The sequence below is a fragment of the Mercenaria mercenaria genome, chromosome 18 (genome assembly GCF_021730395.1).
Source record: "Mercenaria mercenaria strain notata chromosome 18, MADL_Memer_1, whole genome shotgun sequence".
NCBI classification, from domain to species: Eukaryota; Metazoa; Mollusca; class Bivalvia; order Venerida; family Veneridae; genus Mercenaria; species Mercenaria mercenaria.
In genome coordinates, this window is record NC_069378.1 from 33,317,327 (window position 1) to 33,342,252 (window position 24,926).

General features: G+C 33.9%; 1 protein-coding gene across 3 annotated transcripts in view; it reads left to right on the forward strand.

Moving 5' to 3' along the window:
* LOC123538567 (uncharacterized) overlaps positions 1-15,257 on the forward strand; it is a 60,837-nt gene extending 45,580 nt beyond the window's left edge. For all 3 annotated transcript variants that reach the window (XM_045322757.2, XM_045322759.2, XM_045322758.2), the window contains exons 2-5: positions 9,532-9,606; positions 10,034-10,100; positions 10,717-10,926; positions 14,613-15,257. In XM_045322757.2, the coding sequence (XP_045178692.2) occupies positions 9,532-9,606; positions 10,034-10,100; positions 10,717-10,926; positions 14,613-14,863 (603 nt within the window). In that variant the 3' untranslated portion in view covers positions 14,864-15,257. The remainder of the gene's footprint in view (positions 1-9,531; positions 9,607-10,033; positions 10,101-10,716; positions 10,927-14,612) is intronic.
* Positions 15,258-24,926: the final 9,669 nt, after the last annotated feature.

Below are 24,926 nucleotides of genomic sequence, written 5' to 3' on the forward strand. Positions count from 1 at the left end.
ACCCCTCCGCTCACTTACCTGGACTTTAGGCAAGACTTTTCGAAGTTTAAGAACTTCCACTTGCTTGAATCTGCTGTAGACAAAATTTAAAAAGAAAGCAAAGGAAGCATATTAGCAGGTTCAAAACAGCATTTAGTTTAAATAGAATTTAAAAGTCAGTGCGGGTAAAAACCTGTCGAAAACACCGATATTACGACACATTTTTCAGCGATGAATATGCCACACAATTGCTTTATCACTTTGAAACATACCGCCTCGGTAGCCTAGTGGTAGAGCGTCCGCTTCAAGTGTGGGAGGCCGTGGGTTCGATCCCCGGCCGTGTCATACCAAAGACGCAGAAATTGGTACTAGTAGCTTCCTCGCTTGGCGCTCAGCATTAAGAGGGTAGTGCTAGGACTGGTCAGCCCGGTGTCAGTATAATGTGACTGGGTGAGGCATCATGTCACGTGTCTACCGCGTGATATTCCAGTGAGGCAGCACTCTAAAGTTGGCATTGTGCTCACTGCTACAAGTAGACACCGTCGTTTATATGACTGAAAAACTGTTGAAGAAGACATTAAACCCGAACACACACACGCACGCACGCACGCGCGCACGCACACACACACTGAAACATAATATTCTTATCTTAAGTTATTGAAAGTCATACAATATGAAATGATTGATAAAGCATTTCCGGTTGTGCTCAAGCATATATGTAGACAAAAGAAATGGTGTGTTTCAAAAGAAAATATTTGTGAAAGATTTATCTGATGAGACAGTGTACGGTTTCGAATAAAAAAAGTGGCTCTAATTATATCGCTCTAATTATATCGTGCAGCAATGAATACAATGAGAGAGATATCTTTTTTTAAACAAATCAGGTTATGAATAAATGGAAAATGATATATTTATTTGAAACGGTGGCTTGAGATTGTATCGTATGATTTTTAGTATAGAAATATAACTGACATCAGGCAGTCATTTTGAAATTTTATGACCGTCATGAATAGAAGAAGTTTAACATCTAAAATTTCACAAAATTAAATTAAGCGGTTTTTAAATCAGTAATTGATATTTGCAGCTAACCATGACGCGGATTTCAGAAAATATGAAAGGATCATGTTATAGACTTTATGAACTTTTCAAAGAACATAGCATTAAGCACATTAGCTTTGTACACGAACAAGAGAAAATTAACAAACTTGGCTCATTTCCTTCTAGTATGAATATATCTACATACCAGAATAATAATACAGGGTGAAGGGTGAGGAAACTGACTAGTTGGTTCCCCCCCCCCCCCCCCCCCCACACACACACACTCCCCCTCCAAAAAATGCATTATATCTACATATCTGAATAATGATACACACTGAAGCAGACGGAAACTGACCAGTTTGTTCTTTTTCCCCAGGTGTGTATGTATCTGCAAGTCTGAAAAATACATGGGTAAGGGGGAAGAAACTGACTATTTTTTCCTTTCCACCTACTATGTATTTACGTACATGTCTGAATATTAGACAGTGAAGGGGGAAGAAACGGACTATATGTATATATCTAAATATCTGAATGATAGTAGACAGTGAAGGCAGAAGAAACTGATTGATTCTTCCTCCCTAGTATTTATGTATCTGCGCGTCTGAATAATAGACTGTGAAGGGCGATGAAACTGCCCAGTTTATTATTTCAATTTATCCCCAATCGTATGTATGCATCTGCATGTGAGGATAATATACACTGAAAGGGAAGAAACTGACAAGTTGATTCTTCACCTAATTACTATCATGTATAAATCTACATTTATAGGTTATTAGCTTTGTATCGGGAAATATGCACGAGTTCTTCAGTAGAAATATTGCGCGACTTTAGGAGCGCAATATTCTTCCGCTGAAGAACGAGTGCAAATTTCCCGATGCAAAGATAATAACCTTTTTATTACATGCGCATCTACACGCATAAATATTATGTAAATATCATAAATATGTTCAATAGCATGAATAGGATTGACAATACTGAACTAAATAGAAAAAAATAGTGCAGCAACACACACTGAATTACGTCACGCACCCGATATGAAATTCAGGCGTCAGTGTATGGAAAAATATTGACGTTTTCGGTACCAGTGTAGCTTAACGGGGAACAGAAACAAGTATGTAATAAGTCTGAATATTACACTAGAATGTGTGCATCTGCACGTCTGAGTAAACCCAGAGGTTTTAATTTTGATCTCATTCAACCAGTCTAGAGTTATGGCCCTTGACTTAGTCAAAAATGTGCAAGAAAAGGACCTAAGTTTGTGTTGCATGTACATGTACCTCAAAATGTATTTGACCCAGTATTATGAAACATATCAAAAATATTATTCAGCATGTAAATGTTATGCACCTGGGGTTTTATTAGAGATATTACTCTTTTGGTAGGGAGTTATTGCTATTAACAAAGTCAAAATATGCATAAAACACAAAAGTTGTATTGTAATAAGAGACCTAGGGTCATTAATCATCATTGGATTATTATTTACGATGTGAAATTGTACACCTGTGACTTTATTTTGGATTTCTATCAGTCATACTAGTGTTATGACTATTGATTGTCAAAAATCTGCATGAATGGGATACAAAATTGTGTCGCATGCATCTCAAAGAATATTTGATTTAGAGTCATAAGAGGATTGTTATATAGCATATGAAGATGTGTACCTGGTGTTCTGTTTGGGATTACACTCAACCTGACTGGAGTTATGATCCATGACTCATTGAAAAATAAACATAAAGTGCTTAAAAGTTTGTTTTGCATATATCTTTAAAATATTTCAGAGTCATAAAACCACGTGACGATATTATCCAGCATGTGAATTTTTGAATCTGAGCTTTTAATTTCACTTTCAAATTTGCAACACCAGTGTTATGGCCCTTGACTTAGTAAAAATAAAAGTTTGTGGCCCATGCACTTGACCTAGAGTCATAATCCACAAGAGGATTGTTTTTAGCAGGTGGAATCGTGCATCTTGTGTTCTCTTTAGGATTTCACTCATCTAGACACATGTGTCCATAAGACACACGTCTTTTTTGTGTACACAAATAGCGGGGAAGGGGGAATCTAACCACGGGGGAGAACAAAAAAAAAATAAAAAAAATATGTTGTTGTTTCTACATTTTTAAAATGGCGGATGTGGTGGGTGATGGGGTTAAGTAATGGGGTAATTGGGAAAACAACTGGCTAGCTTTTTTCTCCCTTTAACTAGGAGGGGGCGGGGAAACGTTTTGTGTGTTCGGGTGCAATGTTCACAAATAAATGTCTATTTTTTGGACTTTTCCTCTGTAAATATGACATTTTTCTGCATGATAGATATGTACTGTTTTGCAGATATGCCTGTTCACCAGAATTGCTTGTTTATTTTCAACATTTTTTTGTGATTTTTAGCTCACCTGTCACAAAGTGACAAGGTGAGCTTTTGTGATCGCGCGGCGTCCGTCGTCCGTGCGTGCGTCCGTAAACTTTTGCTTGTGACCACTCTAGAGGTCACATTTTTCATGGGATCTTTATGAAAGTTGGTCAGAATGTTCAACTTGATAATATCTAGGTCAAGTTTGAAACTGGGTCACGTGCCATCAAAAACTAGGTCAGTAGGTCTAAAAATAGAAAAACCTTGTGATCCCTCTAGAGGCCATATTTTTCACAAGATCTTCATGAAAATTGGTCAGAACGTTCACCTTGATGATATCTAGGTCAAGTTTGAAAGTGGGTCACGTGCCTTTACAAACTAGGTCAGTAGGTCTAAAAATAGAAAAACAATGTGACCTCTCTGGAGGCCGTACTTTTCAATGGATCTTCATGAAAATTGGTCAGAATGTTCATCTGATGATATCTAGGTCAAGGCCGAAAGTGGGTCATGTGCCTTCAAAAACTAGGTCAGTAGGTAAAATAATAGAAAAACCTTGTGACCTCTCTAGAGGCCATATTTTTCACAAGATCTTCATGAAAATTGGTCAGAACGTTCACCTTGATGATATCTAGGTCAAGTTCGAAAATGGGTCACGTGCCTTCAAAAACTAGATCAGCAGGTCTAAAATTAGAAAAACATTGTGACCTCTCTGGAGGCCGTACTTTTCAATGGATCTTCATGAAAATTGGTCAGAATGTTCACCTTGATGATATCTAGGTCAAGTTCGAAAGTGGGTCATGTGCCTTCAAAAACTAGGTCAGTAGGTCAAATAATAGAAAAACCTTGTGACCTCTCTAGAGGCCATATTTTTCATGGGATCTGTATGAAAGTTGGTCTGAATGTTCATCTTGATGATATCTAGGTAAAGTACGAAACTGGGTCAACTGCGGTCAAAAACTAGGTCAGTAGGTCTAAAAATAGAAAAACCTTGTGACCTCTCTAGAGGCTATACTTTTCAATGAATGTTCATGAAAATTGGTCAGAATGTTCATCTTGATGATATCTAGGTCAGGTTCGAAACTGGGGGATCTGTATGAAAGTTGGTTTGAATGTTCATCTTGATGATATCAAGGTCAAATTTGAAACTGGGTCAACTGCGGTCAAAAACTAGGTCAGTAGGTCTAAAAATAGAAAAACCTTGTGACCTCTCTAGAGGCCGTACTTTTCAATGGATCTTCATGAAAATTAGTCAGAATGTTTACCTTGATGATATATGGGTCAAGTTTGAAAGTGGGTCATGTGCCTTTAGAAACTAGGTCAGTAGGTCAATATATAAATAATATAAAAAACCTTGTGACCTCTCTAGAGGCCATATTTTTCATGGGATCTGTATGAAAGTTGGTCTGAATATTTATCTTGATGATATCTAGGTCAAGTTCGAAACTGGGTCAGCTGCGGTCAAAAACTAGGTCAGTATGTCTAAAAATAGAAAAACCTTTTGACCACTTTAGAGGCCATATTTTTCAATGGATCTTCATGAAAATTTGTGTGAATGTTCACCTTGATGATATCTAGATAAAATTTGAAACTGGGTCACGTGTGGTCATCTCTAGGTCAGTAGGTATAAAAATAGAAAAACCTTGTGACCTCTTTAGAGGCCATACTCTTCATGAGATCTTCATGAAAATTAATGAGAATGTTCATCTTGATAATATCTAGGTCAAGTTCAAAACTGGGTCATGTGCCTTCAAAAACTAGGTCATTAGGTCAAATAGTAGAAAAACCTTGTGACCTCTCTAGAAGCCATTTTTTTCAATGGATCTTCATGAAAATTGGGCCATGTGGAGAAGGTGAGCGATTCAGGACCTTCATGGTCCTCTTGTCTTTTACATTTGTCCCTGTTTGGTGGAGTAAAACATTTAGGTTGATTGTAAAAGAATGAAAATGCAGTTTCATTTCTTTAATTTCCAATAATGATTACTTGTCTCTTTCCATTTTATATTTCAATTATCTTTTTTTTTTTTTGTTTCTTACTAGTAGAAGCAATTCTGTTTAGTTGAAAACAGTAGAAGTTTTCTTGATGGTTATAAAAACTCACGAGAAATACTAACTTTAGTGTGATCATATGTTTGCATTTTATTAGGAAAGATGGTCTTTGTTATCATAACAGAGTAAAAAGATTATACAACCGCAAATTGTAACTAGTTATTCAACTGTCTGACCTGAAAGATGTGCTTGTAAATTATACTCAAGGACCGTAAAATCAGTTATCTAAAAACTCCGGCTTCGTACCTTGTCAAAGATTCAAAGTTCTATGCAAGGTACTTTGTCTAATAGCCAAATTTGTATTAGAAAATAAGATTCCCTTCGAGTTGGAGTTTTCTCTAAAGCAGACCCATCGTTTGATCGTGTAGCATAATTTGCGTTAATATTCCTGATGTTCTTTCTTATTCATTAGGATTATGTATTGTGAACTTTATGGTACTGTCGTGTGCAGCACACGTATTCCCTCTATAAGCAAAACATACTCTTTCGAAAAAAGAACCAATCATTTTTATTGTCTTTTTTTTATGGAAGTGCTGACTATACTTCATAAAACGTAACTAATTCCATGCGATCAGCCGACCCTCTTAAAAATATACATAGTACAAGAGAATGTATTTATTGAAGGATATTTTTCAAAGAAACAACATTACTTCAAGAGCTATTTTCTGACAAATATGAAGTACTTGATAAAAGAATAAATTAGTATAAGGCATAATCAGACTCATCAAAAGCGAATGAAAATAACAGCAAAACAAAGGTTTTACTTGCAAAAATTTCCAATTTTAATAATATCAATTCTTGTCTCAGAGTGACAAAAATACAGGTCCTTATTTAGATTGTGTAACATTTTGAATTTTCGGAGAATAACATTGTATTTAGAAAAAGCGTTTAATACGGTTGAGTCTTTTTATCGTATTTACAAATTTTTGTTTCAAATCAACTGTTATTCAGTGGACTGAAAAACTTTATTATGACAGCAAGTGTTGTATTCTAAATAATAGCTAGATTCTGAGAGTTTTAGATTAAATCGTTGTATAAAACAAGGTTGTCCGATTTCAGCTTTACCCTTTATACTAGTAGCTAACATTATGGCTTTTAAGCATTAGAAACTTGGATGATAGGAGGCATATCAGTAATTTTAGAAATAGGAAATACATCGCTTTAGCTTAAACAGGTTGCTCATGATATATCTTTATATTTGGGTAAAGATACGGAAATTGAAAAAGTGCTGGAAATAATTTTAAGGTTTGGCAACTTGTCGGAATTATGATTAAACAAAAAACAAACTGTAAGGATGTGGATAAGTAAACCAAAATTTAGAAAGATAAACAAAATAGTGGGATGAATTGGTCGAGTTTTAGGCATTTAATTTTAATTACAATGCAAAATGCTCTGAATTCAACTAGGAAGAAAAAAATGTCGGGTAAAATATTTTAATTGATAACCGGAAAGAAAGAAAAGTGTCTTTTTTGACAGGATTCGAATAATCAAAATACTAATAATACCAAAATTGACATACGCTTATAGGTCCCAACTGTAGATATTAAGTTAATATTTGATTTTCTTTCGAATTGTAAACGAGAAAAACATAGAAATAACTACACTCATTGGAAAGAAACTTTACGGGAAATTGAATAGATTATAGTTGAGACTTTCATAATCGCAGTGCTTAATAGTTCCAACAGTTTTGTTAATAGACATACATACATGAATGAGCTTTTCATAGCATACAGAGCAGTGCCATATCTTCAGGGAAAGAGGCAAAATCTTGTCAAAAAACAAGACATTAATTTAAAACCATTGCACAGGAGCCTAAAAACCTTCTGTAAAACTTACTTGTCTCCATAGTTATCCGGATAAAAGACAATGTTGTAGTAAAAAGGCGTAATGATTTCGTCTCAGCACTGGCTCATTTATTTTGTGAGTTTAATTCTCAAGGCGTCATTCTCTGAGTCGACTGATAAAAAGACATGAAGTCAATATATCGTTTGTTACAAAAGGGACTTATGTGGAGAATGTTATCGGAGAAATCAAGTGACTGTAATACTTATACCAAATCCGGTGCACTGATTTGCCTCTTCCACCAGTTTTTTTAACTAAAGTATGTATATCCTTGTCCTGGAACTATTAAATACTTTAGCCCGCCCGCTCAGCTCAGTAGGTAAGAGGGTTGGTCTACGGATCGCGGGGTCGCGAGTTCGATCCTCGGGCGGGGCGTATGTTTTCCGTGACTATTTGATAAACGACATTGTGTCTGAAATCATTAGTCCTCCACCGCTGATTCATATTGGGAAGATTGCAGTTACTTGCGGAGAACAGGTTTGTACTGGTACAGAATCCAGGAACACAAGTTAGGTTAACTGCCCGCCGTTCCATGACTGAAATACTGTTGAAAAACGGCGTTAAACCCAAAACAAACAAACAAACAATTAAATACTTGCTATGGTTTCAGATTTTGTAAAGGACTTTGACTAGATGCCATACAGCTAGCTTACGGAAAGTCAGTGGCTTTACCAGAGCACCTGCCGTGGCCTGAAGTAATACTTGGAGGGTCACCTTCGTCACCTACTACCTAATAGCTTGATTGTTGTCATATGTCTATATATGTATCCGTGTGAAGTTGATAATAATACACAAAGCAAAATATGATAATATTACATCAAACATTAAGTAATTCTTTCTTCGGGAATAGATTGAGCAGTTATAATAACTGAAAGAGAATATGGCCACCCGAATATTAGTAAACCAAGAGACGGTTTCAATAAAAAAAAATATATAGGACTCTCAACTTCAGCAATGAAATAGCTATTGAAGATAATATCAGGCTTTTGTACTGGACCTGGTGCCATGGTGAGGTATTTTTAAGTTGTATAGCTGGCTCCTAGATGTCAGTATTTCGTTTTAACGTCTGTCTCTACAATCATCATACTTGATATAAATATTTGTCATGCTTAAGGGTCAGACATATCAGGAATAGAATCAGCTACTTTTAATCTCAAAATCAGTTGGCTCTATTTTGTTGTTGTGTTTGTTTAAGTTTCAGGATGTGCTTCTCAGTTTAAAAGTTTCTTTTCGAATTCTAACATTATCTCATAGTATTTTTGTAACCCTAATATCCATCTCCGAACATCTGTCCCCAAATTTAACATGTATGACATCCCCTTGTTCCATTATATTTCTCACACTAATATACATCTCATTTTTCAGTATCCCTCACGATCCCCTCCCCATACTTCTAAGATTCAATTTCAAAACACAGCTTCCTTCTCCCATTCTTTTCTACATTTATCAAATTAACGTTTCAGGTGATATTTTGAAAAGCATCTTTATTTTGGTATCTTTTAATCCAGCATTTCTATACGCCGCACCTGTTACACCCTCATGCTCCGTATCCCAGTCTCTTAAACATTACTTTGAAATAAGGCACTGCTTCAATCGGGAATCGGCTCGACTTCAACCCGTCCCATTATATTTGAAAAAAAAAACTGTCTAACACTATTTTCGATAAATCGTATGTATATAGCTTTGTCGCTACGCGTAGGATCGATTCCCTATCTATTTAAATGTAGGTTTTGAAATAAAAAAAGAACAATGCCCATATTGGCTTGTAATGAAGGTAATTTCCGCCTATTTGATAGACTCGCCTTCCGGAGAGGAATATTTATTCATATGAACTATTTTCACCAGGTACTATTATTTACAAGTGTACACTACGTTTATATAATATACCTTATATCCATATCTGTACTAATATGCAAGACGTTCCGGTGGACGCTTATAAGGCACAAGGAAAAAGATTTATATATTATATATATCATTCGGTATATCGCATGTTACCGCAGGGGGATCGATCCCGATTTTCGTAGCTTCGCGTTCAACCAGTCACATCTTTTCCGTCATGCCTTCATGTAACCTATTTTCATGCGGCAACTGGAACGTTTTTATCATCAGCAACCATCAAAATAATGATTTAGTTGGCAATTTTACGTACCTATTACATATATGATCGTTCTTTCGCGAGAAAAATCGCACGATATTTGAGTACTCTGCAGCACTTCTGTATATTCACCGATACTAATGTAACAATCCTAGCATGCGTATTTTTCCTAATTTACTTTCAGATGATCCTGTTTGTATACATTTTGGAAGGCACTTTTGCCATATGCAGGAAAAGATGCCGGATTCAGTATCCACAGGTAATTTGTCATTTTATATTATGAAATGTTTTGATCTAGTCATTTAATAAAAACGCAACAATCATATTAGAAACTTTATGAATTTTCAAAATATTATTGATAATATAAATTTAAATGCCAAATTTTGAAATTTTACCTGAATTGCATACGTTTCATAATTATTCGTTAGCAAGATATTTTGAAAATTGAGCAAGTTCCTATTACCTCCCCTGATATTCATTTAAAATGCTGGATGGTAGTATCTTATATTTAAGAAGGAAGCAATGAACAGCATTATAAATCAGCGTTATAATAAAAAGATAGATATAAAAGTAGATATCTTCACAGATACAGGATAGTTTCAGTCAGCTTTTATGATTTTGATTGCTACATAATTACTATTGCATTGTGTGTGTTCAGTCGGATCAATTATCCACACTATTTTCAGACATGTCCGCAAGGATTTAATTGTATGAAAACTGAGAAAGAAGACAAAACATTATACCATTGTCATGGTTAGTATTATCATTATTACTTGAAACTTGATGAATGTTTTTGAATGGCGGTAGACTTTTGTGAAAGCATATAATATTATACTGAATAACGTTACTTAATTTTCAATTTATTTCTTGCTATAAGTTGTCGAATACATAATAAAGAGTCTACATAAACAAACAAATTTGTGACTGTAATGAAACGAAACAGAAATAGGCGGATAAGGAAAATTCAGTTATTTGTTTTTGAAGGAGTCTGATTCACAAAAAAGACATGTAAACATTCATTTGAAACATGGTCGTATTCGATAAACACTGAAATTCTTAACAGTAAACTTTTGAGCTCTGTAATAGGCATAAAAATTGAAAACTTTCTTGTAGACGGCATCCGCCATCTTCAATATTCAAACTGTCACCAAACTCTTCACTTCCGTGTCTTTTTTAAAATATGAAGCATTTTGTTATAATTGTCAATTCATAAATCACTAATGATAACTGATAAAACACTAACGACAGCAATGTATTTGAACTTGGTTACGTTGGACGCAATATAAGACTTTTTCATGTCGAATTTTCATAGCTTGTTACTCTATTCTATATGGGCACTAACCTTTTCAAAAGTGTTTTTATATTTCAGAAATCTGTAAATATACCAATACTGGGCTTGTACCAGACGACAAACATTGTGCCCGATACTACGACTGTGCAGACAAAAGTGTGCAAACTGGATTGCAAGTTCCATACCTGAGAGAATGTTTCCCTTTCCAATTATTTGATACCAACACAGATAAGTGTGTGAATTACAATGAAGTCAGCTGCAACAGAAGATTCGAGCCCAAGAATAGATGTACGTTATTGTTTTACATTTAACCCTTCATTCTCTTAGTATTCAGTAGTTAATGATCTAACAGGTTCCATCACAACAAAATTGCAGCATGAGGTTTAAATGTACATAGAATTAGCAGAAAAACGGCCATTTCGGACTAACTCCGTTCAACTCTTGTTTGGAGTCTATCAGTGTTCATTGTATTCAAAGTTGGAGATAAACGTATGTTATGCTCCAGAGAAAAAAAAACCCATCTACATGATAAAATATATATGCTCGATTGCCAAGCTCAGAAGGGAAAGTGCAAATCTACTGATAAAGGGGTCTCGAGATCGATCCCAGAGCGAGGCGTAAGTTCTGCTTGACGATTTGATGAAAGAAATTATGTCTAAATTAATTCGTCCTCCATTTTCGATTCATGTGGGGAAGTTCGGAGTTACTTACAGAATCCAGAAACAATGAAAAGTTAACTGCTTGCCGTTTCATAGCTGAAATACTGTCCGAAACTCCAAAACAACAATAACAAAAACAAATAAACAAACAAAAAATAATTAAAAAATATATCCTAAAATGCTATAATTAACACTTAAGTCCCGTGCATAACAAATCGTCGCTTGATTTCCACAACGCCATATGTCAATTTTGGTCAATTTGGAGTGTTTGGTATCATGTTTTTTTCGTCTCGCCGAGCTCTATCATAATATCCTGATTGTTTCCTTGTGGAACGTATATAACTAGAGTCAATCACATTTCCACAAAGCCCTAAGTCGTTGAAAACACTATAGGTAATTTCCAAAATGCCACATATTGAAACTCCAATGATATTGTCATATCACATCACGTGACAACAATATGAGGAACATGGCGAAGTTTCAACTAAAAAGGTACATACTTTGAAACAGATATTGCAGATTATTTATTGCAAATAGAGAATATTTACTTGCTATTTGTTGCTTTTTACAATTTCATAAATTAGTGGTGTATATAATTTGTGCCAAAAGAGCGCAACCTTTGATGCAAATTCAATGTTAATGTATATTACATTTTCGGATAGTTTTTGTTTCGGATACTTGATTGTACTTTCAGTGTAAGACTAGTGTTTTACTGTTTTTATTAGTGGTATATATAGTGTATAAATAGAGAAATAATAGTGTCCAATAAACAGTTAGTTCTCCCTTTTGATCAATAACTTTTATGTGGTTAATGACCAAAGAATTTCAGAATTCATACCGAACCACTATATTTACCAAAGGGAATATCTAGAATGTTTGTCAGTGGCTTAGATGTTTGACATATGGATTACTATACCTATGAAAGACAAATGTGACACTTGTGAAGATCGATGGTTGATGACTTTGAGCATATAGATGAAAGCATTAGACAAAAATATGAACAATACTTACAGGACAAAATCGATACAAAGGGTGAGCAAGAGGCTTGTAGAAATAATACAAACAGTTTGGTTATATATTTTTTCTAGAAAATATCTAGATAATGTCCTTTCTGTTACTAAGGGCAAATTTTTTAGACTTTTTCAGGAAATTTAAAGAAAATTGAAGTTGTACAATCTGACAGGCTTATTTTTCTATTGATAAAACTGCATATCATGCCAACGGTTGGCCAAAGAAACAATGAGATAGCCAGTGTTTTACTATTAGTATTACAGGTCCTGGAGCATTCAACCATTATGTCAAACTCACATTGATTCCAAAATAGGAATTACATAATTACATTTGCTCTGAAAAGATTCATAATTGATAACGACAATGACGAGATATTATAGAAGTTTTGTTGTCCAGGCCATTTTTATACAAAAATAATTGATAGTGTCCATAGTAACATTTAAAATACTTTACTGTTTCAAGAAGCAGACAGTCTAGTGTTTCTTATATATATCTAAAACATTTACGACACTGGCAACAGTTGTAATCAAAATGTCCTGGAGTAGCTACAGTTGACTGTTTAAAAAAAGCATTCTGTGTTTTTAGTGGACATGCGCATTTATACTGTGTTCAGCTTTACATGTATACAGGGTGTACTATTTTTATCCTAATGCATAGTACTATTCATACACATAAACTTGTTGATTTCATGTTTACATAAATAGTATGCAGTATTTGTATGAAATTTGGGTAATGTATACCTTAAAATTTCTATTAATTTAAAGTATTTTTAAAAGCTGATTCTGGTAATGGTGAAATATATAGGTCTAAAGTCTATAGACTGGTATACTGCGTCTTTTTGGTTTTGTTACAATTTTCATTATAAATATGCTGATATGGAAGTTATTTCTTGAATGTTAGTTTAGCAGTTGTTACGTTGAATATTGAAAGTCATTCAATAGTTTTGCTTCAGTATCGGTTGTTGATTTTTTGTAAGGAGATCATTTCGGTGTATTGCATTATAGAAAGTTGTTCAATAGTTCTTTGTAAGAAGTAATGCTTGAAAGTTACTGAATAGGGCTTTTTTAGTTTTCATTAAGACTTTAATATGTGTGAATATTCATCGCAATAATGTTTTTATCCTTTTTAGTCAGTGTTAAACATCGAAAAATACAGTTTGCAAGGCAATTTTACCTATTTTTGAAACCTCTTTTCATTCCACAATGGCCTAACTCGAAGTTGCATTTTGGAATTAACTTTCAATACTATAATATTCATTTTCATGTGATTTTAAAATCATTTTGTTAATTTCCTAAAATTCTATTTTATTAATTCTTTTGAAAATTTTACATAAGTCTGAAGAATACAAACTAAACACGTTCTGAAATTTTCAATTGTTTTGACCAAATAGTTGCAAAGTTATTGATACCTAAACTTTCGATATGCATTTTCTAAAATTGCAAAAATGGCACTTGGTGCATTGTGGGAATAAGGCGACGAAATATAAATTAAATGGAGTGGGCGAATCAAACATTAATTAAAATATTTATATTTGTGCAAAATTCCGTGCTTGCTTTTAATTAATGTTTGATTCGCCCACTTCATATCTGTCAGACTTGCAATTGTAATGACGGACATTGCCCACTGCGAAATAACCGCCTTTTTATTTTGATAATGCAATAAAATCATATCTTGAGAGAGATAAACTCCTCATTTAAGATCTTAAAATCATGTAATTCATAGCTTTGTTTCATTGCATATGTGCTAAGGACTTCAATGCGGCAATTTCAAAGCTAGGCAGTTTGAAAAAAAGCAGTATAAAACAATTTAGACATAATAGTCTTAAAAATAAAGTTTGTATATATTTTCCTGAGCTTCATATCTTGAGTTGAGAGGGAATACATTTACAATGAATGCATCAATAATCTAGCCACTAAAACTTTATTTTGCTGCATTGATTTTTTTGACAGATTACACAATTTACATGTTTCATGAATATCAGTTAGTAGTGTTGTTCAGCTTAATGAAAATGATGACTGAGTATCATAATCGTACGTGATTAACCCTAAGCTTGCTTAATTTCTATAATAATGAACTAGTCCAGTTTTCAATTTGGACAGTACCATTAACTGTTAAAAGGGGTGCTTACGAAAACGATACTGACCGAATGGCGAACAGATCATTATCAGACTGCACGGATGTGTGATCTACAATGGTCGCAAAGGTAGAATCAATTGTGTTCAGCATGGTTAGGGTTATAACATACCACTTGTAACAAAAATCTGTAAAACTCAACATTCATTCTGTAATTTATTTCTCTTCAAGGTGATTATCAATGGTACAGGGACCAAGAGAGAATAAGTAAGAGTTGCCATTTTGTCTACAAGAAGACAGATTGTTCAGAATGTGAATGGCCAGGCTGTGGAAATATGCCTAATGGATGGAATCGTATCCCAAATATAAAACATCTTACTGTGTTTTGTCTTGACGGGAGGGATGATACTTATAATGGTTGTGACATTGGGTATGAACCAGCAGAACTAACTGAAAAAACATATTGCATTCCTTCAAGTTAGAGCATCTGACAAAAACTTGCAAAAAGTTGCAAAACTTGAACTGTAATCATCACTTTTTGTAATATATATATTACATATTACATTATTATATATATATATATATATATATTGAAGAACTTTGTATGATAAACTTTGAAGAAACATCTTGAGTAATGATGATAAAATCGACACGTAACGCTGATACTTCCATGATAACTGTATTTATATGGTACTGTTGAAGATCACTACTGAATGCACATACCATTAAACATGGTTTGAAACCCTGTAAAATATCCATTGAAGTTGGAAAAACCGTTAATTAACCCCATTAATTCTTGCATCACTTTATCTAACAGGTTTCACAATATTAATGGGTTACCTGTTAAAATAACATTAAAATACCCATTTTTACCATTAATCACGAGAGTTAAATTATGATCGCCCATTGTGTGCTGACATTGTCATCAACAGTGGCTTTTTGAAAATACATGACGCCTTATGTCTTTACCAATAAAAACTTGGTCAGAATGTTTGTCATTATAAAAATAATCGTTAGTTAAAACTACCCACATGGTCACTTGATCTTAATAGTAAAACCTTTAACTGGTACCTGTAAACTCTTCTCAGTACAACACAATACAATACAGTATCCATTTATTTTCTCATTTCTTATGAACATATGACAGCATGAGGATACAAAATGACCAATGTTTGTACAAGGCTGTTACACGTGTTTACATAACAAAATAATGAGAAAAAAATCAAATATTCATTTAGCATTTTACAAAAAAAGTACATATGTATAGGTACTATTACATGTGTAGTAATACGAAGGTTAAATTCATAAGGCAAATCTCAATATGAAATTGATTATCTTAATGATGTCTAACTCTGGTGGTAAATTTTCATGGCCCTTAATTTGATATACCATCACAATATTACAAACCCATTAAAATTGAATCTGACATATTTAATGAGACCATCAACTAATTCTAAATAATTAACAGCCATTAATAGAATCTTAAAAAAATAATGACCCTCTTAGTTTTTACTAATTACATGTAATGTAAAATTAAGGGGTACCTTTTTAATGGCTCATTAATCTAATGCCACTTAAAACATTTTCACTGAGTTTTATGGAGTCAATTAAACTATTTTAATGGTTTATTTTTAGCAGCTTTTCATGGCCCTCAAAGTCATTTTAACAAGGTATATATTACCAGGGTTTTAATGTACTTATTTCATGGTTTTTAATATATGGCTTTAAAGCTATGGTCATGAAAATGCATTAAATAGTTTAAAGTAAGAGGTGAATTTTAATGGTGACCTGTAAAATCTCTGTTAACATGTTTGAAAAAATTAAGGCAAATTTCACGAGCCTTTTAATGGCATGTGCATCCAGTAGTGGATGTTTTATTTCTATTCACTGTATTTGAATTAATTTTCCCATTTAAAGTGAATTGGAGAAAACGTATTTATATTTGTATGTACTTAATTTATTTCATTTCGGTTAATTTAAAAGTAATGATTACACATTTTATTTCTGTAAAGACATAAATTTTTGATAAATTTGCTGAAGAGGTATATCGTAAGTGGCGGACTTTTAAAGCTCAGCACAGTTATAAGCACCTGACCAAACGGAATGTTTACTTTTACCATTTCAGTACGATGTAAATATATACAGTTAATAATACATGTTTAGAACTCATGTTCTGTTTCTGAAAGTCGCTAACAAAATCGTTAGACCGGGTGTTAATAGAACTTATATGTAACTTACAGACTTACAAACATACTGAATCACTTATTTTTACTTTTTGTAATATTCATTTGTATATTCACCTTTGCACTCACAATTTTATAACGGTAAAGAAATAAGCACCGCAGTTTAATATCAACTGTTGCTAATAGAAAATAAAAAAAAAACAACGTTTGTTTAGCTTTTTTCTTCCGTCTGTATTTCTTGTGACCATTTTTGACAGATGCAGCTTGTGGGGGTGGGGTGGGGGGATGTGAGAGGGCCTTAAGTAAAAAAAAAGAATAAAGGACTAATGAACATCTAAACAAATTAAAAAATTAAAGAATTAGCTAGCTAGGGCACTAGCTGTACATAACTGCACTGCAAAATATAATGTCAGATTAATAAAGCACTTTTTGTCAGTTCCATTCATTGTACCCTCATACATAAGCTGTTCACGTCAATGGTAGGAATCTGCAGTTAACACGTTATTCTAGTTCCATTTTAGACTTTTAGTGGAGTCATTAACCTCGCAATTGGTAGCAAGTTCGTTTCCCGCGATTGAGTCATAGCAAGGTTATTTTCCTTTAACTCTGAAACACTTATGTTTCACCCTTACACATTCCCTTATAGGTTCTACAAAACCAGTCGTAATCTACCTGTTTGAAGTATGGCCCCGTTACTGCTTTTGTGTGTTACAAGAAATTCAGTGTTGATCCTGAGTCGTTTGATTTTTTTAAAAATTTTATCGAATGTACACGACAGCTTCAAAGCAGTAAAAACATGGTTTCTAATATTTACACACGAGGTGTTTAAGATTTCATTTTATGGATGTATAGATGAAATCGAAGTTCAATACGCACATTTACTTTTAAATCGCTAGGTAGCCTGTTGTGTAAACAGTATGTTGTTAAACATTTAAAACAGGAAAGCATTAAGGATTTTAACAACTAATAATCAAAGTACTGAAAGTACAGAAAGGCTGGCTACCACAAAACGCTGGTACATTATTACGGGTACGTCAATTTTCCTAACCATCGTATAGGGAAGGAACGTGACTAAACAATAATCATTAACAGTCCGGTTTATAGCCGGGTTTGAGCCCAAAATTTCCCTCATACCGACAAGAAAATCGCCGCATCTGATCAGTGTTCAAACATTCATACATGGTGTGTGTGTGTGTGTGTGTGTGTGTGTGTGTGTTGTTGTTGTTGTTGGGATTGCATATCGAAATATAGATGCGGAGTTTGTTACCTTTATATTTTATCTGATATAATGTCCCTCAATGTTTATTATCGCTTCTTTAGAAACATATATAAACGGTTATGGCACGGCAATTGTCCAATAATAATTTTACGGTTGAAAAACTAGGATTAACAATAGATAAACTAGGGGTTTCGAATGTAAAACTAGGTTTTTCTACAAACACATACCCATATTTTCGAGCGAAACACGCCCGTGAACCCATGTTTCAACTAGGTTTTTCAATTGAACTTTGAATTTCGGCCGTTATTTTAAGTTCACGAGCGTTGACCTATGTTTACGGGAGTAAACCAGGGTTCACGAGTGTAAACATAGGTTTACGCTCGTGAACATAGGATAATGACCAAAAATCATAGTTTTGTTCGAGAAACCAAGTTTTTCGAACGTAAACCTAGGTTCAAGTTCGTAAACTATGGTTCACGCTCGTAAACCCAAGTTCATGCCCGTAAACATAGGTTCACGTCCGTAAACAATGGTTCTCGGCAATCAAATTATCAAATAATTACATTCTTGGTCGAAAAACTAGGATTATCGAATACTAACATAAATTTTCGAGCGAACACACAGGATAACGTCCGATAAACTAGGTTTCTAGATTGAACTTTTACTTTGATGCACAAGTTAATCAAGATGGTTCATCACAACAATACTCTATGCACGCCTTAGTTTGATATGGAAAACCCATAATATCTAAGATTTTGCAAACATCTTTCCCGCACAATTTTCAGTGTTTTGTGGTAGCCAGCCTTGCTGTACTTTCAGTACTTTGATTCGATCATGAATCTGGGTTCACGTTATAATTGGGCAACTGGCGTGCCATAACCGTTTATATATGTTTATAAAGAAGCAATAATAAACATTGAGGGACATAATATCAGATAAAGTATAAAAGTAGCAAACACAACATCTATACTTCGATATGCAACCCCCTCCCCACCCACACACATACATAAACACATTTATGAATGTATGAACACTGATCAGATGGGGTGATTTTCTTGTCAGTATGAGGGAATACCACTATAAACCGGACTGTTAATGATTATGGTCTAGTCCTGTTCCTCCCCTAATACGATAATTAGGAAAATTGCCGGACCCGTAATAGTGTACCTCCTTTTTTTGAAAAGTATTCCATTCCTACCATAGGCTGCTTTAACTAATTTTTCAGGAAGGCGTAGGTTCAAGCCCCACTAGGACCAATCTTTGTTCATTATATTTCTTCTTTCTAGTAAGAAAAACTGTTTTTTTTTACAATACTTATTATCATTGATTTGTCGTACAAAAGCGGACATTTTTCATTTGATTTGCCATTTCTTGCTGTTTAAATTGAATTTAACCTGAAGGGTGAATGTTTAGACATCTTTGAAAATACTTTGTTACATTTTGCATAAGTTCTTGATTTTGCATCTATTCTTTAGTTTACAAAGTTTGGAAGAAATGTAGGTAGGTCTTACTTCTGCCCTATGGTTCTTTTTGAATGTAGAGAGCAAGGCTATAATTCTTAAGAGTTGGAGCTTAATTTATGTCCGATTAAATTCTCTTACTCGAGGCTCCCAAGAAAAATTGTTATGGACAATTTTATTTTGTGTTTTATAATTGTTACGCAATACTATGAGGTGTCATTTAGAAAAATATGAGGTAAAATGACTTCTCTGCGATCGTTTTGCGCAAAGCCTATCACTATGAAACTTGTCTCTGTTTCAGCTGGAGGAAGAAACATAATTTATACAAGATTTACAAATAAAAAAAACAATCAAACAACAACGACACAGTAAAAGTCGTTTAAAGATGCAACACAGTGCGAAACAGTGTTAACTTCAGGACTGTATCAATTAATGCATTTGTTAAACATTACCGTTACGGGTCCACTATCTTAAAATAACCTGAAATACAGCTGAAAACGTGTGTTTAAACAAAAATCGCTTACATCTACGCCCTTTAAACAAAATGGTGACAAGGCACTTTTTGCAATATATCTTATAGCATTCGCCAGAATGTTTCTAAAATGAATTTAATATAGAAATAGCAAAAAAGAAAAAAAGAATATATAGCATGGTCACTCTTTAGACATACAACTCGTAGAAAGTGGTCATTTGTTTCTTCTCACGTTACTGTGGCAATTCCACGCAGAGATTACGTCCCTTAGTGTACCTATAGCAAATGATCTGAAAGAATAGATTCTTACAACTTTAGCCCTAAATATAAGACCTGACATAACTCGTATCACTATAAGTTCATTTTAATTGATATTTCATATTTCTCATTTTCCATGTTATGTCAGGTCGTCGAATAATGCGCAGTGTAACTCAAATCGACAATTGTTTCTTGGAACCAGCGTTTGTTTAATTAGATATTTACAGACCGGGTCATAATCTATAACGAAACGGTCAACAGTGTTGAGTTATGAAAAAGTTCCATTCATACAGACATTTCATTCATAGGGGCAAATTAATTTACCATCATTATGTAATATATTCTAATATTATCTTTCTAGTATTTACCGTTAGAAAAATAAAACATTAATATAACGTGTTAAAGCAAATAGATTTACTGAAACAGGTAAGTTTAACAATCTTTATACAACTCTGTGGCAAAACTGATAAACGTGGCGAACTATTTGAATTGCGCATGAAATAGATTTGTGTTGTCAGTCTCAGCACCTTTGAACTTTTGTTGAACTTTGCAGAATTTCGATTTATGGTTATAATAGTCTGGCGAATAAATTCGCCAGCCTAAAAAAGGCTAATTTAGGAAACACACTCCTGTTTCAAGGAAAGTATATTATATGTCAACTATGATGTTTATTATCACTGCCGACAAGCAGACACCTGCTACTTTTGGTAACCAGTCAAATACCTTATTAATAAACAAAACGTGTGGTTGAAAGTCTTCTTTTTTTTGGAAACATAAGTAACTGCTTTTCTTTGTTAAGCGAAGTCAGTAAGGGAGAATGATTTTGTTTGATTTTGTTAAATTTATTGATATATATAATTGATACATCAATTGATATATAATGTATATGTTGACAGGGTAATAGAGCATAAATGTTTCAGATTGTTCTGTTTAAATATTTCTTGAAGACAGAGGCCTCAAGGATTAGCGGTTGTGGTAATTATTCTACCTTCCGTCCTTTCGTCGTTATGGTATTTTACTGTGAACCCACACGTATAATATAGCAGTAACAGCTCCATATCAAGCATTAGAGTAAAGCCCAAATATTAACAGTAACAGAAAAACTCAAATAACAATTATAATAGCTAAAGCTCTCATCTTTAGCGCCCATGCAATGTCTCTATTATTTACAGTTATCGCTAATAATGAATTCATTTATATCACATATAAGCAAAACATTTGTCTTATCAGAAATAGATTAAATTCTACATGTTAGATCAGCTCAAAAAACTGTACTGAAATACAGTTCTATTAAACATTATTTAGAGGCTGCAAGAAAGTTCTTCGCGTTCTTAGACTTTTGTAAATATCATGGGATTTAGAAATTACACATGCACCAATTAGTAAAAATGTAAAACAATTAAATTTAATTTTACTTTATGTTGAATGAATGAATGAGTGAATGAATGACCGTCAATCTTAGTCATAATGTTGACTGATAGCGAATGCAAATGACTTTGTGTGATGCAGAGAGGTATTCAGTTTGTAACAGTTATTTCCTATCGGCTTAAACTTTTTGTAAAATTGTAAATTATGCTGAAATTAGGAAATACTCGCTTCGCCATCTAGATGCTGCTAAAGGGGCAAATGTAAAAAATCAATGACGCAAGTTATATTTTACTGGTATTTAACTCTTCGTGTGCATGAAGGTGAACATAAGCATTTTATGTAAGTAAAAATGTACATACTTTTTTTTTGATACCTTATACAAAATTTACATGAATCCAGTTCATTTATTCATGTTTAGTTAGATGACACTATGTCTTAATAATTAGCGTTTGAATGATATTTCTTTTAATGATTCATCTTTTTGGACCTCATATTATTTTTTTGAGCCATGTGTATTAGAAATATGCAAAAAGCAATTTAATAAATTTTTTGTCAATGGCTAAAATCAATTACGGGCCTCAACTAATGTGCTTGAAATTGTTTTCAAAACATTTGAATGAAATAGATAAAACACAGTTCCCCTTTTGGGCATCATTTAAGGGTAAATTAAGTCGACAAATCGTATGTTGTTCGTATTATGATACTTGATAATAGTTAGATATAATCATTCTTGCCTTTCTTATCTAAAATATATTTCCCATCCTTGTTTAGGAGTAAGAATTGAATTTCATACAAATATTGGTGCTTTCTTCACAAACGGGAACATCTAAAAATTTTGTTGCATGCATTATACTCTACAAAGATAATAGGTAAGGGCAGATTTCTCAGAAGCACAGAGCACACAGCCCCAGAGCCACGCATTTGCATAGTAGGCCCATAACAAAAAAGTATTAAATAAATGTTTTAGATTACGATTCATGTACTCAAGTGATTTCATTCAAAGGACAAATCAACGTACATTTAGTTACAAAAGAAAATTTACTGTAACATTTATTTACATATCAACCAATAAAATACTAATTCAGCATGAACGTAACAAACAATAAAATGATACATAAGGTTGGAACTACGTGGCTGATTATATGGCCATTTGTGATGTTATTCATTAGTTTTGAGAAAACATAGGTTCATTTGCTCATTATATAAATTGCAAAATGCAATATATTGATAATAATTCGGAAAGCACTTTCTTGATTTAAGTGCATATTGTTTGGGTCTGCTAGTCGGATCAAGGTCAAGGTCACATCTTGTCAGTGATTAAGATTTAAGGCTTTTTGCACTTTTTCTAATCTACGCATAGATGCAATATTTAAATGAATGAAAAGTACTTGAAGACTTACTTTTTAAAAGCAATTTATTTACTTCCTGTAGTATGTAATGTAATCTGGTGAACATCTACAAGATTGCTCCAGATTATTCCCATATGGTCAAAATTTACCAAGTCCGCCCGCTTAGCTCAACAGGGACATCGTTGGTTTACGGATCGCGGGATCACGAGTTAGATCCGCGGGCGGGGCGTATGTACTCTGTGACGATTTGATAAAAGCTATTGTGTCTGAAATCATTCGTCTTTCACCTCTGATAATTCATGTGGGGAAGTTGGCAGTTACTTGCGGAGAACACGATTGTACTAGTAAAAAATCCACGAACAGTGGTTACGTTAACTGCTTGCCGTTAAATGAGTGAAATGCTGTTGAAAAAACGGCGAAAATCCACTCCGGAGGCAACTCTCAGATAGACTTACATAAGGCCAACTTGTAAATGTTCTTGCTTTATTGAATTGATTATTCCTAAACTGTAACATTGAACCACCAAATCACATTTCCATTGTTTTCTCCTTTGAGAAAACTTTTATCTTGGCTCTCTTGGTTCTAGCTCACCTGATTAAATGTCAAGTTTAGGTCATGCGCAGCTTTTAGTATGTTCTTTTGTCCGTCGGCAGTCGTTGTAAACAATTGCTTTTAATGACATCTCCTTAGAAACCACTTAACAAACTGTTCAAACCTAAACAGGAATTAGCCATTCGATTAGTAGATGTTTTATGTTTTATGCATGGCAAAAAGTAGTAATCTGAATATGATTGTTCTTGAAATCTATTTTTGAAAATAACTTTTGGCCCAGAAATGATAGTGTCTGCAAATTTTGGATTCTTGCTTATTGTCCGTGTGAAAATCGTTCTTAATACAAATTGAATGGATGAGATCAATATATCAATTGTATTGATAAGTTATGTGATTTCGTGTGGTCCGTCCATCCGTAAGCAATTCTTATTATCCATACTAGTCAGAACCTACATGCAGATTTTAAAGAAATTTATCAGATTGATTCCCTAGTACCAAAGTTGGTCCCAAGTGTGAATGTTTCTGGTATGATGATTACATCAAGAGTTACTGCCCTTGATGTTTAATTTAAAATATTGTTATTGTTATTTGTCAATCTACTGGGAGATTCCAATAAAACTTTGCCAGAATTATCTCCAGTACAGTATTAGGATCTTCCTAGGTTATTGGTTTAGGTGACTTTTTTTTTGGCTTCCCGGGCCAAAGTTCAAAGTCACAGGGCCCTGAAAATCAAAAATGATTTCTGTTCAATAACTGGAGACCCATTTCACATAAGACCTTTAAACTTCATAGGTTTATTGATCATGATATGTAGATGAACCCTATTGTTCTTTAAGTCAAAGGTAAAGGACAAAGGGACCTGAAAATTAAAAATGGTTTCCGCTCAATAACTGGAGAACTATTTCACCTAGCACCTTGAAACTTCATAGATTTATTGGTATTGATGTGTAGATGACCTACATTGCTTTTGCCTCACTGGATCAAATCACAGGGACCTGAACAATGAAAATGGTTTCCACTCAATAATTTGAAAACTATTTCACCTGCTTGATATGTAGATGACCCAATTGATTTTTTTGTCACTGGGCCATAGCGACTTTGATGTTGATAACTTGCTCAAAATCTTGAGTTCCATTTCATCTCAGACCTTGAAATTTTCATAAGCTTCTTGTTCTGGATATGTGGATGGCCTATTGTGATTTTTGGGTCACTATATTAAAGGTCAAGGTCACATTGACATGAACATTGAAAATGTCTTCTTTCTCAATAACTGGAGATTATTTTCACTGAGGACCTTGAAACTACATAGGATTACTGATCTTTATGACCCCTATTGATTCTTGGGGGATTTGATCAAGGTCATAGGGGCCAGAACAAATCTCCTTATGAAGGGCCCTTCTTACACCTGTATTCCGATACATTACGCAGATTTTTTCCATCAGAAAGATCATTCGATTATGGGCGCCAAGATACCTCTGCGATCTCTTGTTTTAAAAATACAAAGGGACTTGTAGCAAGTCTGATTGTGTGGGAACAACTCATCTTGTTCCAAAATGCTCCTCGTCTTTATGCAATTAAGACCGTTTTTTCCGTAGTTATCCGTGGTTTGTTCTCTGACAAAGTTGTTAGAAAAACTCCAATCCATGAAGAACTATGTTTTCCAGGGCAACGGAAAAGCTTTTTT